A 17,161-nucleotide genomic window follows, 5' to 3' on the forward strand; every position below is an offset into this window, starting at 1 on the left:
GCCAGTTCCTTTTGTGCCTTCACTCAGAACAGACCCTTGGCATACCTCTCTCGTCTTCTGTCTTCTCCTTCCTCAAGCTTTTTGGCATACTGTATTGTGACTGTTTACCATCAGTACTGTATGTTAGATTTCTTTACTTAGTGTGACTGTGCTTGCCTCAGAATTGCTCTTAGTCACAAACAAATATCAGCTTTATTTTGCCCTATTAAGTAAGCCACCCTCCCCTCAGTCTGTTGTCTATTCCCTGCTTTTCCCTATGCCTCCTTCATTTAGGCAAGCAGTTTTCAAAGATGGGAAAGGCTTTGGGAAAAAGCACCACCTCACCCACCTCCAAGGCATGTGTGCTTCAGAGTCTGTCATCCAGATCATCGAGTGTTGCAGAGGTCGAGACGTAGAATGAGGGAGAAGGTGCCTAAAGAGGTAGACCCAATGGCACCTGAAATACAGCGCCCCAACTACTATCTCGCAGGTGCAGTTCAGAGCGGTGGCAACTGTATGCATGGCCCAAACTTGCCCCACATTAGAAGTGATGGCAGTGGGTGGTGGCTCTGGTTGAATAGAGGAGGAAGAAGGAATACAGCTCCTGGCCAATGGAGGGAATGGCAGCAGACAAGCAAGATACAGAAGGGAGGGAGCTGAAACTGCAAGACTTCTTCCCACTCTTTTCAGGCAGGCAAACAAACAGAGGAGAAATTCTCAAAGGGAAACCTACATCAGCCCTAACTCCTGAAGTTGTTTTATAGTCTGCTTCTTCTGAATGTGGAATTTTCTAATGTGGAATTTTCCCCAGTAAGTCACCCCCATTCTGCCTTAGTAAATATATGCACAAGCAAATAAAACCTGCTTTCCTGTCTCATATATCAGCAGAGCTAGCTAGAAACTACCAGGGTGCCAAGTAAAACCATGCCATCAGCCATGAAGTGTAATTATAGACAGCCCTTTTGTCACTGTCATCCATACCAGTCCTTTCAAAATAACCAGTTCAAGAGAAGAGACGATTTTTGGTTTAGCCATGTCTCCTGAAATAGGACAAGGTTCTAGGCAAAGAGACTGTGGAAATCTCTTTCAAAGTTCATTGCTGCCTACCAGTTCAGAGAAGAAAATTAATAGCACTTCTGATGCCAAACATCCACCAATGAGTGGGAAACTGGCACGTCCAACAAGGAGACTTGTAACTGTCTTTTTATTCATTTGTCTATGTCTAGTTTTCCTATCTCCCATTTCCCCTCCTCTAGGGTCCTCCTTAGCTTGGCCAGGAAAAGAACTGAGGTTTCAAGGGAGGGAGAGTCAACTTCCTTGGGAAGGCATTTCTTGCCTTCAACTGTAGGGGGAACCAAAGCCCACTTGACACCCTAACACCCAAGTAAAAACATCTTTCAGGTAAGAACAACGGCTCCATCTATTAGCAGATGTTTATGGATATATAAGCATACACATCAACACAGAGTCATATAAATTACCATGACATTTTGGCTCCATTTCTAGTTCTCCCCTTAGATCAGTTCTTCTGTTGTTCAGCTGAGCATGCAATGAATTGATTTCCATTAATAGACTTCTTCTATCCGCATTCTGAATGCAGTCGACAGCAGTTCTCTGAAATATGTGCTGTTATCAATTAGAAAGAAAAGAACAAACAATACTATCAAATGAGTGAGCAATAACCCAGATTATTATCTAAAATGTGTCTTCACAATTTAGCAAGTTATTGTCATCTCAAGCATTTTATATGGAACACTGTGTTTGCCACTGAAGAGCACATTATGCAAAATATGCAGGATTTCATCAAGGGATCAATAATAACTATTAATGTTTTTAGTTTTATCATTTCTGTGCGGAGATCTTCAGTAACAAGTCTTCCACTTTTCTTAAACTGTATTTCTATAAAATAAAAGCATTGTGGTATCGCAATAGCATGACACTACATCTTTATAGCATGCTTTTCAATTTACATTTTTAAGTGAAGGAAATATTCCTGTTGCAGTGCAATTCTATATATATCTACTCAGAAGTAAGTTTCAATGGAGCTTAGGGGGTACAAAGGTATAGGTTTACAGTCAAAGATGGAAAAAGTTCATAAACTACAATACTGAAGAAAGTTCAAAAGCTGACTCTCTGGGAACAACCTTAGCAACATGGAAGGCATTTTCAGATGAAGCGGTGTATAAATTGTTCCCCCCGATATGCTTTTGGACATGGGATTGACAGGAAAGACTGTGGGAGCAACAGGCAAGACCACTGCTAGGATTTAAAAACCACAACGTGAAGAGCTTCTGTAGTTTAATAATTTAAAAGTTTATCAAGAGAGAATCACAATTTTTGCCATACATGAGTAAGTCTTACCTGTTCTTGAAGTCTCTTTTCCAACTGATCCACTATCTCCATTACGTTTCTAATGCCCATTTCAGCCAATTCCGTTTGAAATGCTGCTAGAAGAACATCCTTTTCTTTTTGAAACACTTGTTGAACAGCATACAGAAGTTCAGCTCGCCAATCTGAGACAGCTTCAGAAGATTCAGATCCTGCATAAAACTACAAAGGCATGAATGCAATTAAGTATCATATCATCACATCAAACTTTTTGGTTAACTTTCATTGATCTGGCTTCTAATTTATGCATATTATTTAAATATATTTAAATACTACTGGGAATGCAATACCTGTGCTTTTTTGAGGGATACCGAAGAGCGCTGTTTTTCTAAGAGGAAATAGCTTACCCTTTATTCAGCGCAAATTGCCTAAATGCAACTCATTGTTGCCTTCCTGCAGAGTTAATTTCAACATATTTTGTTGCCACTCATTTGTGCCAGGTACAAGATTTTCAATCTCCATTTCATCAGGATAAGAAATGTGGCCATCAGTAATACTCAAAGAAGCTACGTATATGTTTTGAGGTGGCCCAAATTGCTGGAACAGATTCTGGGTTAGCTGTGGTGGTGACTGGAGTAAAGCTTGTGGTAAATGTTGTAGCAGAACATTTGGAATCTGGAGACAACTCTTAGCGTGTTAAGTGTGACAACTGGGGCCTGACGCCTTCAATAATATGTGCGAGTGCTAGGTCCAGTTTTTGTAAACAACTGAGAAGCTGAATAAACTCTCAAAATAGTTGTTGTTGGGTTAAGTTTTGCTTAGAGGGCCAGGGAAGGTGAGCCGTATTGCAACCTCCCGTTCATTTTAGGAGTGCTATTGTGCTGGATTCTGCATTAAACCTTGTCATTCTTGACCCTTTTGCCCTTCGCTTAATTAAAATAATAATTAAATCCAACTAAAACTGTAACAAATAATATGACCACATTCTCAGTTTGATTGCTTCTGTATATGACTGGTCAGGCTTTACTTTTTGTTATTTTGGCATTGGCCCTTCTGCCTTCGAGGTCTTCAAAGCCACTTTTGAATCAAAGGTATTTGAAAAGCTGCTTGTGATTTTGGTATGTTACTGTTCAAAGCAGAAAATCAGAGGTCCTGCTGAGTGTGTAAAAGCTCTCTGGAGCTTGCATGACTTGGGTTGTAATTCTATATACACATTCCTAGGAGTAAGTCTAAGTTGAGCTGTATATGATTGATTTACATATGGCAACAATTAGATTAGTACTTTCTTATCTCTGCTTGCAATGGGCAAACTTAAAAATCACTTGCATACGATTTAGCAAGGATCTTAAATTTACTTGCAGTCAATTTTTAGCCCTTCATAGCCCTCTTCTATCAAAGAATGCACAACGAATATTTCACATTAGCTTATGTAAAGAAAAAGGCATCTAGTACAAACCATGAAGACTAAGTAGTTTTGCAGTTATAATTACCTCAGCGTCCCTGTGAATCTGCATTTTTGCAATTACATCCTTCAAAGATGAAACAGTGCCGAAGAAAGCCTTACGTTCTTCTAGCCAAAATTCTGGGCCTTGTTTAAGAGAATGTATGTTACTTTCCTTATAAGGAGATTCTGAGAGAGAGATAATCTGTTCACCTTCCCGATGAATAGCTCTTAGCAATCCCTGTTAAAAAGAAGAAGCCAAAAGCTGTTTTAAAATCATGCTGTATGTTGCTTACCATTCTGAGCACATCATATCAAATCAGCCATGCAAAGATAAAGGGGCAGTCCAAAGACAAAGGGACTTTGTCCCCCTATGTGCTCAAACTTGCATGTGCCTTGGGCTTGAACACTCTCTCCCTACCTTCATGGCTGTAAAGAAGAGATTGGAAGCTATCACTTTTCAATAACCCAAAGATCCTCATTTAGCCCTACTCTTTGAGTTTACGACTTGCGTTGAAACCATAGTTATTTTTTTAAAAAAACTCAAATTTGGAAGTAAGGAGTTGTGATTTATTTAAAAATTGAAGTGAAAGATTATACTTTTCTCATTGTGCTCAAACTGGCCCAGAGCAATGGCTATAACAAAGGGGAAATGATGGCTCCTCAAACAGTATGTATGTTTTTCTGTTTCTACACCTCTCCTCTAATCTCTGTAATAGTTGTTGCAAGGATTCCAGATTATATTGGTATAAAAATCCCCTTATTTACCTTTATTCCCTTTGGAAGAATATCTGTTGATTCTTCACCTTCATCTCCTATTCCTTCTGATACAGCACCTGATCCTTGGCTTGGTGGTACAAGATAGGCTCCTTGGCTCCAGTCTGAACTAGAGTCTAAAAGAAGCAAATCATTGGGACAAATCAACATGGCTTCTGCAAAGGGAAGTACTGCCAAGCACAGCAAGAGACAGGAGACAGACTTAACCCTATTTGGAAATATTGGGGGAAACTGAAGCTGCATGCAGGAAAAAAACATTGTTCTCTTACCACTGGAGCATCCATCTCTAGCATTAGAAGATGAGGGTTGTGCAATGCCAGGGATCTCCTAAAATTTGAATAAATAAATAAATAAATCTAAAGATCAAGATTGAGTTTACTGTAATAAATTGATGAACTGCTTTTTTTAAAGAAAACAACAACAAAAGCAACCAGTACAACTTCTTCTTCTTCTTCTTCTTCTTCTTCTTCTTCTTCTTCTTCTTCTTCTTCTTCTTCTTCTTCTTCTTCTTCTTCTTCTTCTTCTTCTTCTTCTTGCTGTTGTTGTTTTTAAATACAACCACACTTCATTATCATCTACAAGGTCAGCACAAAAGCAACCAACTTTCCCAGCTTAAATTCAGCTTGCTTTCAACAATTTATAACATCTCTGCATTTCAATTTACACCAGCCACTGAAAGTTAGAGGGAAAAGTATTTGAGGCCCACTTTAAAATGTTGATTCCATTAAATCCCTGACCAGCATTTCATTTTATGGGAATCCAATTTCGTGTCCCAATAAGCTGCCCATAAGTTTCACTAAGTTTCAGCTAAGCCACCACATTTCACACACACAACCTTTTTATAAAAAGAAATTGGAGCACTAATCAGTATTCCTCAACAAGGGCAGATTCGTTCTCCAAGGGCCTCCAGACATTGAGTCCTACCCTAAACCTTTCAAAGCCCTCCCAGACCCCTTTCATTACACCCTCCCTCTCTTATCCCTATGAATCCCCAGAGAACCCTAAATAAGGCAGCTATTTCCTATGAAGAGTGCTAGTTTCAGAAGCATCATATGTGCTCACTTCTAATAGCCACGAGTGCCACAAAAAGAACATCATCATCTGCAACATCTATGGACACCCGCAAGAAAAACATTCATCCCACATATCACTGGATTCCCCCGGACTGATGAGAAACTATGTGGACATTTATCTGATAAGAGATAGAACTTCATGATGCTCTGACTGGTGCAACACCCTTGTACACACCCTGCAAACCCTCTTGTTCAAAATGAAGTGTTGTGAGGTTATTAATAATACACACCTCTTTATCTCTCAGGGCTTCTATGACATCCTTCAAGGTGTTACATTCCTCCGTTAATTCCTGCACTACAATAAACTGCTCTCTTTTTAGTGCATCCGATTCCGAGATATGCCTGGTCTCCATATCCATTATTTCAGCAGCATGTAGCTCCTGCATTTTGTCAATTTTTGAACTGAATTCTTTGATGATTTCTGCAACCTCCTCTGAAGAACACCCATTCTGTAAATCAATCTGAATTTCCTCATTTTTGACAAGGAGCTGTGAAGTTTGGTTGCAACTGTTGATGTGCAGGGCTTTGTCAGTCTGACATGATGCATCAGTTCTATTGATACAAACACCCGGCGACTTTTCAATGCACTTTTCCTTTCTCACATAATTTTCAATTTTCTCTTCTGCCTCAGCCAGCTTATCTTTGGTTTGCCTTAGATCTTCTTCGAGACGAAGTAAACTTGTTTCTTTTACCTAGAAATGGATCAGAATTACAGGTGTTTCAAATACCTTTTTTGAAGTATCGAGTCTAAAACATCTGAAGTGGTTCGGGCCTTGTTAAAAAGTCAAATTTTTATTGTTGGCAGTCAGTGGCCATTACAATGTAACTCACAAAAACAAACAAGGGAATCCAACTGTAAGTTAAACACGGACATTTTCAGAAATAGAAATTGTACAAACATAAAATGGTAAAGCTCCTTAAATCATTTAAATTAAAAAAAAACCCATAGGTAGCTTTGGGCACATTTATGTGGAAAAACATCATGCAAATTGATATAAGAATAAGAATACCACCCTTCAACCAAGCAGTCTTTTATGAAAATATTTTTAGCTCAAAATGAAATAATTATGGCAATGTTCAGTTCTTACCATTAACTGCTCATTAAGTTTTTCTGCCTTTTCTCTGTAACTATTGAGCTCTTCTTTAGCAGCAACAGACTCAGCTCTGATTCTCTCTAGTTCAGGATCATCAGACAGTATATTTCTTTCTTTCTTTTCACTCAATTCTTTAGCCACCTGCACAGCAATGTATAAAAAAACCCAATTTTGCGACTATGTTTTGCTTATTTGCTACTACAACCCTGATATCATGATTCCTCGTGACATAAGTTGTGTAACAAAGCTTTAAGTAGTTCATTAGGTTGCTAACCAATGAAATCAGTACCATGCATCTAAGATGCGGTGTCTCTGAAGCGCTCTGGGTCATTAAAGAAGTCCACTGAAGCATGTGAAAAGGCCACTGAGTACTACAATACAGATACAGTGGTCCCTCGACTTACAAATTTAATCCATTCCGAATGCACATTCGTAGGTCAAAAAGTTCGTAAGTCGAAAAAAGCGGTTTCCCATAGGAATGCATTGGAAACGGAAAAAATTGTAAGTCGAGTAATCTGCATCTAAAATTCGTAAGTTGAGAAAACCCCATCTAAACCGCAACGGTTTTCCTTTCGGATGTCGAAAAAAACATAAGCGTGCGGCCATTTTTTTTTCATTCGTAACTCGAAATTTCGTAAGTCGAGGGACCACTGTATTGGCCTAGTTAGGAGTGCGCATATTCAGCAGGTTGTGGCGAGTCATAGCTTACCACAGGCTTCCTCAACCTTGGCCCTCCAGATGTTTTGAGACTACAATTCCCATCATCCCTGACCACTAGTCCTGCTAGCTAGGGATCATGGGAGTTGTAGGCCAAAAAACATCTGGAGGGCCGAGGTTGAGGAAGCCTGACTTACCACATCATGCATACCAGGCCAGTATTACCTTTAGCACTTAGAGCACAACAGTATGGCATTAAATGGAATAACCTAAAGCTATGATTCCAAGAGTCCATGCCTAGCAAAGTGCTTCTTTGAGTGTGCTACAACTTGTCTGAAGCTACTTGCATTGAATCAGCAAGAGAAAATGTCTACTCATCTTCAGCAGAGGTTATTTGAAGGGCACAAGCAGTGGCACTTGGCTGAAAGAGCAGGGGTAGGGCTGCCCTGCTTATATTGCGTCCCAATGCTGGGGTTATGGCCAGTTACTGGCGTGCAGCGAGGAAGCTGGCATACAGCAGGAGATGCAGCAATGTCCATCTGGCACTCCCACCACTTGCCTGCAACGCACCACACCTCCCCACTGCCTTGCTCTCTACACCCTCTCAGAAACTAGCAAGAAACCCAGGTACTGGGAAGCCAGGTATGCAGCTCACCCCCCTCCAACCTGCAGACTGCTACTGGCTACAGAGGCTGGGCCACAAAAGGAAACCAAAGAATTCCCAGCAGGAGGGTAGAGGTTCACACATGGTCTTTGGAACCCATCCTCAGAAACAGTAATACTTAATTGGATGACCTTTTAGAATTTACTGAAGTATATTGATGGGAGGGTGCTTCTTTCTACCTTGCACAGTTATGGAGCTAGTATTATTATAATCTGCTAGAACTGGCAATAGTTCATGATAAGCAAAGCTAAAAGATACAAGTTTCCTTACAACAGAAAAATCTGTTCCTCATCGTGCAAGGAGACTTGATAAACTATTGCAGAAACATTTTTGGTCATGTATATGGTGTTTTCCAACATCACCTCACCCACACACACCTGAGCAATAAGCGTTTTTTCTTGCTTAGAGCTCTCTGCTTTCTCCTTTTTGTGCTTTTCTTCTACTTCTGCTAGTAGCTGGTGAAGTTCAGCAAGTCTCTCTTCCTTCTCCTTTGCTTCCTTCTGTGCAATTTCCACCTTTGCTTTTTCTAGCTCCAGGCTGCTCTGTGCACTTGCCAGTTGGCTCTCCAATTCCAAAAGTTTATTGGATAATGAAGATAATATAGAACCTGCATCTTCTCCAGGTGTGCTGTTTCCTTTCTCTGCTGAAATAGTTTTTATAGCTTCTAAGGCGTCTCCTGAAACCACCTGCATTTCTTTGAGAAGTTTACTTCGTTCCAGAACTGCTTTCAGTTGAGCTTGACTCACAAGGGCTGCAGCAACTTTCTGCTCAAGCGTTTCTTCCAGCTCTGTTATTTTCTGTTTAAGCACCGCTGACTCAGCCTGGGCTTGCTCTTTTAAATCCGTGAGCTGATTGCAATGTTGCTTTAGCTCTGAATCCTTTCCCCCCGAAGCCTCTTGAAGCTGCTGCAACTTTGTGCTGGAAGAATCTTTGGTATTTCCCTCCTCATAGCCAAGAGGGGTTTCATTTTCTAACATTTTAGTTTTCTTCTGACTTTCTGTTTTCAGTTGGCTTGATCCTCGTATTTCTGCCACACCACTGTCCATCTGCATGTTTCTGTGTATTCCTTCCTTTTTCTCATGTTCTTTCTTCAGTGCATCTACTTCCTTCTCCAACTTGCTCATCTTTAATCTTGTTTCCTCAAGTTCATTCTTCACGACAGTGACCTCTACATCTTTATTTTCCACTTGTTTCACCAAAGCTTCCTTTTCTGCCAACACAACATCAAGCTGGTATTTTAAGTTATCTGCATCTTCCTGAGTCAAAGAAAAGTCCAGAGGTACTTTGTGCTCAATATTTGCTAACTCCTGCTGGAGTTTTTCGATAACGTCATTTAGCTGCTCAAGTTCCTGTTCGCTGTTTTGCTTCACACGTTCCTGATCGCTCTTTAAATATTCTATTTGGGCCTCCAGTTCCCTTATGTGCTCATTTTTGCCCTCAATCACCTAGGTGGTCAAAGAAATAAAAATATTTAATTATCCAAAATAGGTAGACAGTTCTGGAATTCATTCCAACAACTTGCTTACATAAACAACTCCTCATATTATCAATATATGATTGATTGCATAGTGCCAATCAACCCACCTTCACATGGAAGTTTTAAGAACCAAATGTTTCTGACAGTTATTTAAGAATTTTGCTTTGTCCAAACATAAACTTCATAGTATTTTCCACTTAAATGTTTCAAGTTCTGGAAAATATAAAGCTCACTGTGTTCAAAGGGATTATATGCAGGACAAGGTCACGCCATAGTGCTTTTTGATCAATTATGTCTGCACATATACAAGCAGCTTATAGAGTAATTTGTGTAACTCTAATTCAACTGATATTTTCTCTGCCAGAACGATTCCTATATCTCAGCTCATCAGCTTTGTTCTAGTTTCTGAACTCCCATTTGCAAAAAGAACTCTCCAGAGTGCTGCTTATTTCAACAAAACCACTGTTACATCCCTAGTTACTAGAACTTAACATTATTTTTCACAGTCCAAACATACAACAAAAAAATGAGTAAGTAAGGATCCTGACGGTCTCCTAAGTTACAGAATAATAGGGTAATTTCCACATCTTCCTACACTGATGGAGTTGCTATATTATCTAAGTACAGTTGTACCTTGGAAGTCAAACGGAATCCGTTCCAGAAGTCCGTTTGACCTCCAAAACGTATGGAAACCAAAGCGCGGCTTCTGATTGGCCGCAGGAAGCTCCTGCAGCCAATCGGAAGCCGTGGAAGCCCCGTGGGACATTTGGCTTCCAAAAATAGTTCGCAAACTGGAACAGTCACTTCCGGGTTTGCGGCGTTCGGGAGCCGAAACGTTCGAGAACTAAGCTGTTCAAAAACCAAGGTACGACTATATATGGTTGGAAAAAACAGAAACTCATACAATCAACACCTCATATCTTCTTCTTCTTCTTTTAAGGTGGCATACATTTAACAACATAAGAAGAGCCAGGCTGGATTAGGTCAAAAGCCCACTTAGTCCAGCATCCTGTTCTCACAGTGGCCAACCAGATGCCTGTGGGAAGCCCATAGCACTCTCTCCACTTGTGATTCCTGGCATGCATTCAGATGCATACTGCCTCTAATAGTGAGAGAGAACATAGCCACTGTGGCTAGTAGCCATTTGACTGAGAAAAAGAAAAGAACTGGTGACTATTCAAAAGCTGTGAAATCATGACTTTACAAAACAATGGCAACTATACAGATGTAAGAGATTTTGTAGGGGGGGGAGGACACTATGAAGTAGCAGAAGAAATAATAAAAATAATAAAGTATAAAAATAATAAAGTGTATTATTATGAAGAAGGCAAATTGATGCAAGAGATAAGTTGCCAACCATAAAAGGGAAGTTCCAGAATTTTAACTAAAAGAAGAGGGAAAGGTGTAAAGACCAAGTAAGAAGATTCAAATTATTCAGACAAATAATTTAGAGGAAGATAAAGGTAGCTAAATGGGGAAGGTGTGCTTTAGAAACCTCAGGAAGAGTTTCAATGCTAGGAATTCAAAGGCAGAAACAGAAAGAGGAGTATAAATAGAATGAATTCAAAAGACCAATGTAGAACAGCTGAAATATTGGCTTTGAATAGATGGCAGTGATTGGTTTATAACAACTTCAAGAATAGAGTTTTGGATGGAGTTTGGCCTCACCTAGTAAAACTCTTTCTTTTTGCTTTCTCAGCAAAGGATGCAGAAAGCATTTATTAGCCACCACAAAAATCTTAAAATCGAAAGGAAAAAACACAAAACTAGATGGAACCAGAAAAATCAGAAGCTCTAGATATTTTACATCTTAATAATACAAAATAAAGTCACAGGATTTATGGGAAGCACTACAAATAATTGTTTTCCTCTTTCCAAAAGACAGAGCAATTCCTGAAAAGACATATAAATAAAGCTAATAAATTCTCTCTATTGCTAATGCAAAGGAGGCTCAGAAATATGGGATCCTGAAATTGAAAGGAGGAGGGGAGGGAAGATCCAGAATAAGTTTCACTTTTGAAAACATGAAAATAGCAGGAATACTATTATAACTTGGAACAGAGAAATATTATGACTCACTGGATTTTGCTTTTTGAAGCACTTTGTTTCATAGTAACTAGCATCAGCACTCTGAAAACTATTAAAAACTGGTCTCCCTTTTGCTGTAAAATAAACACTGACACTCTATCCCAAGTTTGCAAGAAGAATTCAGCAACTTTCTAGAATCACGATTTTGGTTATGAAATCTATTTTTTCTGCAAACCTCTGGCAGAAATTAGGCAAAATCCAGCAGATGGCATTAGAGTACAACCCATTTTATAAATACTTGTGCTGGAGATGATACATTTCATTAGCATCCTGATAATCACAACTCAGATTATCCACATTTATATTGCTCCAGTTATCCTACAGAGGAATTGTGACTAAAATTGCACAAATATCTACCACTACACAGAAATTAAGATTTCAATAAATATATCAAGAGAAAGCAGAATCCATGAGAACTGTATTTTGAAAATCAGGACATGGGTTTCTAAATGCAGTGTGGCCTAGCCCACGTTCTAACACCTTAAACTGTTTGGTTTATACGGAAATCTTGATTTTACATCTCACAATGAAAAGAAAGGTTCCCACAAAAGATTCCCAAAACCATGTACTTTGTTATCTGTTGTAATTTCAAGTTGCTGTTGCAGTTTTGAAATTTGTTCATGGAGTTCATTTATTTCCTGTTCCTTTTCCTGTATGATCTGCACACATTTTCCAGCAACTGCATGATGACCCTTTATAGAAGTATCTTCAGGTTTCTGGATAGCTAGTCCCATTTTTTCCATATCCTCCTACAGACAAAAAAACAGCGGCAAATAATGTAACTTTCTGTTTCTCTCATTCTTTTCCATTTACAAGATGAATATACAGATATATATTAATATATTCTTTTAAAAAAATAAGAAACAAGGATGTTATGTATTAAAAGTTTTTAAAACTCATGATTTGCAGATGTGTTCATTCAAGAGAAGAAGATGGGTGGAAAATACCAGATTTCCTTTCCACATAATTACCTTGAAAAATTTATTCTCTTGCTCAAGTTCTTGTTGTCTTGTAGTGGACTCTTTGTGCTGGATTTCTAATTGCATGTGCAACTGTTGTACTTCTTCATTTTTGTTTTCTAGTTCCTCGCGAAACTGCTCTAATTGTTCTTCAAGATTTATGATCTATATACCCAAAGTAAGTGGCAAAGGGATAATATCTTTTAAACAAGGGAAAACCATAAAAATAAAAACTGTTCTTCAATCTTACGACCATACTTATTTTCAGAAACAAATGTTTGTCTTTAATTTCTAATTTTAAAGACTTTTAAAAAATACTCAATTTTACAATGAACATGGAAAATTATGGATGGATGCTAGCTCTATTCCCTCATTCTCAATATACCGTGTTTCTCCGAAAATAAGAAACCGTCTTATATTTATTTTCCCTCACAAAACACACACACTATGGCTTATTTTCAGGGGATGTCTTATTTTTTTCCTCCTGCTCCTGCCGTGGCCGGCACTGCTGCTGCACGTATCACTATGTCTTATTTTCGGGGTATGGCTTATATTCCTTGAATGCTTAAAAATCCTGCTACGGCTTACTTTATGACTACAGTGGCACCTTGCAAGATGAATGCCTCGCGCAACGAAAAACTCACAAGACGAAAGCGTTTTGCGATGTTTTCGGCGCTTTGCAAGACGAAGTTTTTCGGCTTTTTTTTTTTTTGCCGCAGCAAACCGCGCTTCGCAAGTCGAAAATATTGCAAGATGAAGCGACTTGCGGAACGAATTACTTTCGCCTTGCGAGGCACTGTATGCCTTAAAATAGGGGAAACAGGGTAGCACTAGATATACAATGGGTACGCACATCCTGAAGATTATTCCAGAGATGCTGATCCTTCAGGAAGGTGACAAAGGACCTACAGGAGCTGGTGGGGCTATTAGTCTGTGGCTGAGGGCACAGTGACTCAGCACCCTGAGATTTTAAAAGGGCATCCACAATTATATCAGGGTGGTGCATTGCACCTTGTGGCTAAAGAACACTGCAGCGGGCTCAATAGTAATACTAAACACCCGTCAAGTCTGGTGGTGAAGCTGGATAACCCGTAGATGACTCAGGTTTTTTAAGAGGCAACTGTGATCTCCTAGGCTAAAAATATCCAACCTGACCAGGTGGCTGGGTAAGGGGAGACCAGAAGTTGTGTCACAGGGTCTGGAAAAGGGCATGTGCTGGCCTCGTCCAGACATCATTCCTCTCCGCAGTGAGCTAAGCAACATTTGAGCTGGCTTATATTTAAGCAGCAGCCATACCATACCATGGCCCTGCCTTTGCCTTGGGGCTCCCAAGCTATGTGGTCGCATATAAATTTGCCATGAATGTGTGTTGCTTTCCTTCACTCCAGAGATTGGCATGTGGCTCTCTTTGATCCCCTTATCTGCACTCAGGGGGAATAGCTTCATCTAGGCCACATGTCTGCCCCGCAGAAGAAAGCAAAGCTCATACAATGAAGCCATGTGACTATTCTGACCTCTGCACACTCTGCATCCTGTGATGTTGGATTGAAATGAATTATATGAAATATTAACTTATCTGCATAATTGAAAGGGATACTCTACCTCTTTTTCTTTCCTGTCTACAGCTTCTTGCTCAGCCTGTAACTGTGCTTCAAGGGGTAATTCTCCCCTTATTGTTGTAGAGCCAAACTGCTTCCTTTCCTCCACCTTTAAAGTAAGGATATTAGCTATCACATCTCTTTAATTCACAATTAAATAATTGAATGTTCTTGTTGATAATAAATATATAAAAAACATTGTTCACAAAAAAATACCTTTTGCAAACTGTCTGTACTGATCATTAAAGCTTGCTCCAGTTCTCTGATTCTGCACTCTAATTTCTCAATTTCTTCGTTCCGTTCTTGCACATCTCTCTGAAGTTGCTCCTTAGAGAGCAAAAGCTCACTGCATTTGTCTGTTTTTTCTTTGAGGTGATTTGTTAACTGCTCAACCTGGTGACAATAGGCAGGAACGATATTTCAAACCTCTTGAAATATTAAGGATGAAGAACTCTTTTGATGAAGGCTCCAGAAGATGTATGCTAATGTAGGTCGTAAGTTCAAACACAAATTTACTATAACGTTAACCGAGTTAAATTGCGTAGGAGAAAAAGAGGCAGGAAGTAAGAAGAAAGCTTTCAATCTCTGAAGTATTTAGGCACAAGGAGCTACTTAGTAACCAGAAGCCAAGAGAATAAAGGCAAGTAAGATGGAAGACTCAAGGGAAAGCACATTGAGAAGAGAGAGAGGATATTGGCCGCCACGCATACTGAAATGGAATGTTCAGTTATGAGGCAGCCAGAAAGATCTCATTGAGAAAGAAGTGCCATAGTAATTGGCCAAAGAAAGATAGCAAGACAAAACCAATTAACAAAACACTCCCCAGTGGATGGACAGCTACCAGTTCAAACTGTATGTACAACAGGCAGAAATTACTGAGAGGCTCAAACCTGCCAAATTAAATAGGATATTGTTTCACAAAAACAAATTAAACAAAACCCAAGAGTGAGTTGTTGAACTCTTAAAAGATTTATTTCAGCTTTCACAGGTGGACTATTTCATCTGATGAATGAAGTGTTATCTGCAACTTCTTTGAGATTAGAGACTGATATATGGACAGACATATAGGAAGACAGGAAGACAGACAGACAGACAGACAGACAGACAGAGTTGCAGGGAGGAAAGAACACTGGAGTGCAAAACCACGATTACTTCACAATATGATTTGGTCACTGTGATTATTTTATACGCATTTGAGATTTGCACAGAAACATCGTAGAACCACCTTTGCCAAGATACTGCTATAACTCTGCAGATTAGTCCCATTGCTGGGGCTAATGGCAGCTATAGTGCAAAACATCTGGCAGTCACCAGGATGTATGTGCTGCAGTTGTACCCATAGCCCTTTGGGTCCACTGTTTGCACTTCCCCCACTTTATCAGTCTCTCTGTGGTGCTAGCTATGAACCTGACGAAGTGGGCTCTAGTTCACAAAAGCTTATGCTTCAATAGAAGTCTTTAAACATGCTTCAGAATGTTTTGTTTTTACTGATACAGGTGAACACGTTTCACCCCTGGAATGTGTCACAAATTAAAGTTATGGCAGCAATGCCTGCCACATGGAAAAAACACTGCCCTAATTCAAGAAAGATAAGCAACCACAAAAGATGCATATCTTTCTGTATTAATGATAAAAAGCAAATTTACAAAATTCTAAGTATTCCCTTGCATGATCCCTGTTCTGTAAATACAAATAATCTATTCAATCTTCCCAGTGAATCCCAGTCCCACAGAGCCTCTGCTCCAACCCACTTTGCATACGGCCTTTGCAACTCACTTTGATTTTGTAAAGTGTGTTGACCGACTGCATTGGGACTATCATTAGGAAATAAATGAATTAAAAACCACACCTGAAAAAAATCTATGGTTTTGGCTATGAATTTTACAAATAAATGATTATAATAATGTGTAGTCCAATTGCATGCAATAGACCTTATTTGTTCCAAGTAAATATGTGAAGGATTGCAGCCTTTAGTTTAATTCAAATCTTATTTTTCTAGTTTGTTCACTGATATGAAGACAGAATTCCCCAGTTTGACTGTAAAGAAGTACTGTGGCTTACTGCGAGACCAGATCTTTGTGTCAAAGCTGGCAGGCAATTGGGAGGGAGGAAGGGTGACAAGAGGAACATGCAGCCATGACACTTGTCCATGGTCATAAATAAAGGATTATGAAACCTTGGTGAATTGTCCAAACAAAGGACTTTATTTTTGTACATTTTCAACATTTCAGTTTATGTATTTATGCTCAAACCAACAAACCTTACCTCTCTGTTTTGCTGTTCATTGATTGGCTGAAATCTCTGGGGAATCTTAAGCTGCTGCTCCAGTTTCACAATCTCTTGCTGGAAAACATCTCTCTCATGCTCCCTATCAATTGCCTGTTCCTGAAAATGTAACCATTATACTTCTTATGGCAAACATGTTCAAATGAACTTCAAAATTAACTCATGTTTTATCAAAGCAATGTAGTCAAGCTGGCTTATCTTATTTATGACTATGAAAATGTGACAAGCACCGGGCCCAAGAAAGCAGGTAGATATCTGGCACACACCTTATTGTCTATACATTTGTGGCAGGGCTAATAGCAATACATTTTTATATACAGTATAGTGCCATTGCAGACAGCCAAGGCAGAAACTAAATATTGTAGATGCTTGACAAAGCACTGGCAATTCTTTTTCTGGCACAGAACTTAATGTGCCTGTTTGTACTTTAGGCTACTCTAGAGATCAACTCAAATGGGCTACCTTAATAAATAAACAAACGCTTGGGACCATCTCTAGAATACTGTGACTAATGATTCTCTATTACTCATCATGTCTGGAAAAATACATCTCTAAAATATAACCATCTTATCTCACACATTGTTTCATAAGATGTCAGGGTGTGGCTATGTGCTCTCCTAAAGTATTTTACAAGGTCCAAAATAAGTATTATCATTATTATCAAGTCTGAATTTAACACATTTTAAATTCTGAAATTGTGATCAACGTTGTTTTTCATTCCTTTTAAGAACACCTACATT

At 39.2% G+C, this 17,161-nt stretch overlaps 1 protein-coding gene across 16 annotated transcripts in view; it reads right to left on the minus strand.

The window, feature by feature from the left end:
• AKAP9 (A-kinase anchoring protein 9) overlaps positions 1–17,161 on the minus strand; it is a 105,996-nt gene that overhangs the window by 11,573 nt on the left and 77,262 nt on the right. For all 16 annotated transcript variants that reach the window (XM_035129723.3, XM_088653609.1, XM_035129721.3 and 13 more), the window contains 13 exons: positions 16,401–16,520; positions 14,352–14,528; positions 14,140–14,244; positions 12,550–12,702; positions 12,148–12,327; positions 8,391–9,458; positions 6,687–6,833; positions 5,829–6,290; positions 4,795–4,852; positions 4,517–4,641; positions 3,798–3,989; positions 2,341–2,529; positions 1,461–1,605 (listed from right to left, as the gene is read on the minus strand). In XM_035129723.3, coding sequence (XP_034985614.3) covers positions 1,461–1,605; positions 2,341–2,529; positions 3,798–3,989; positions 4,517–4,641; positions 4,795–4,852; positions 5,829–6,290; positions 6,687–6,833; positions 8,391–9,458; positions 12,148–12,327; positions 12,550–12,702; positions 14,140–14,244; positions 14,352–14,528; positions 16,401–16,520 — 3,121 coding nt within the window. The remainder of the gene's footprint in view (positions 1–1,460; positions 1,606–2,340; positions 2,530–3,797; positions 3,990–4,516; positions 4,642–4,794; positions 4,853–5,828; positions 6,291–6,686; positions 6,834–8,390; positions 9,459–12,147; positions 12,328–12,549; positions 12,703–14,139; positions 14,245–14,351; positions 14,529–16,400; positions 16,521–17,161) is intronic.

Source organism: Zootoca vivipara, chromosome 11 (assembly GCF_965207765.1).
Source record: "Zootoca vivipara chromosome 11, rZooViv2.hap1.1, whole genome shotgun sequence".
Taxonomy (NCBI): Eukaryota; Metazoa; Chordata; class Lepidosauria; order Squamata; family Lacertidae; genus Zootoca; species Zootoca vivipara.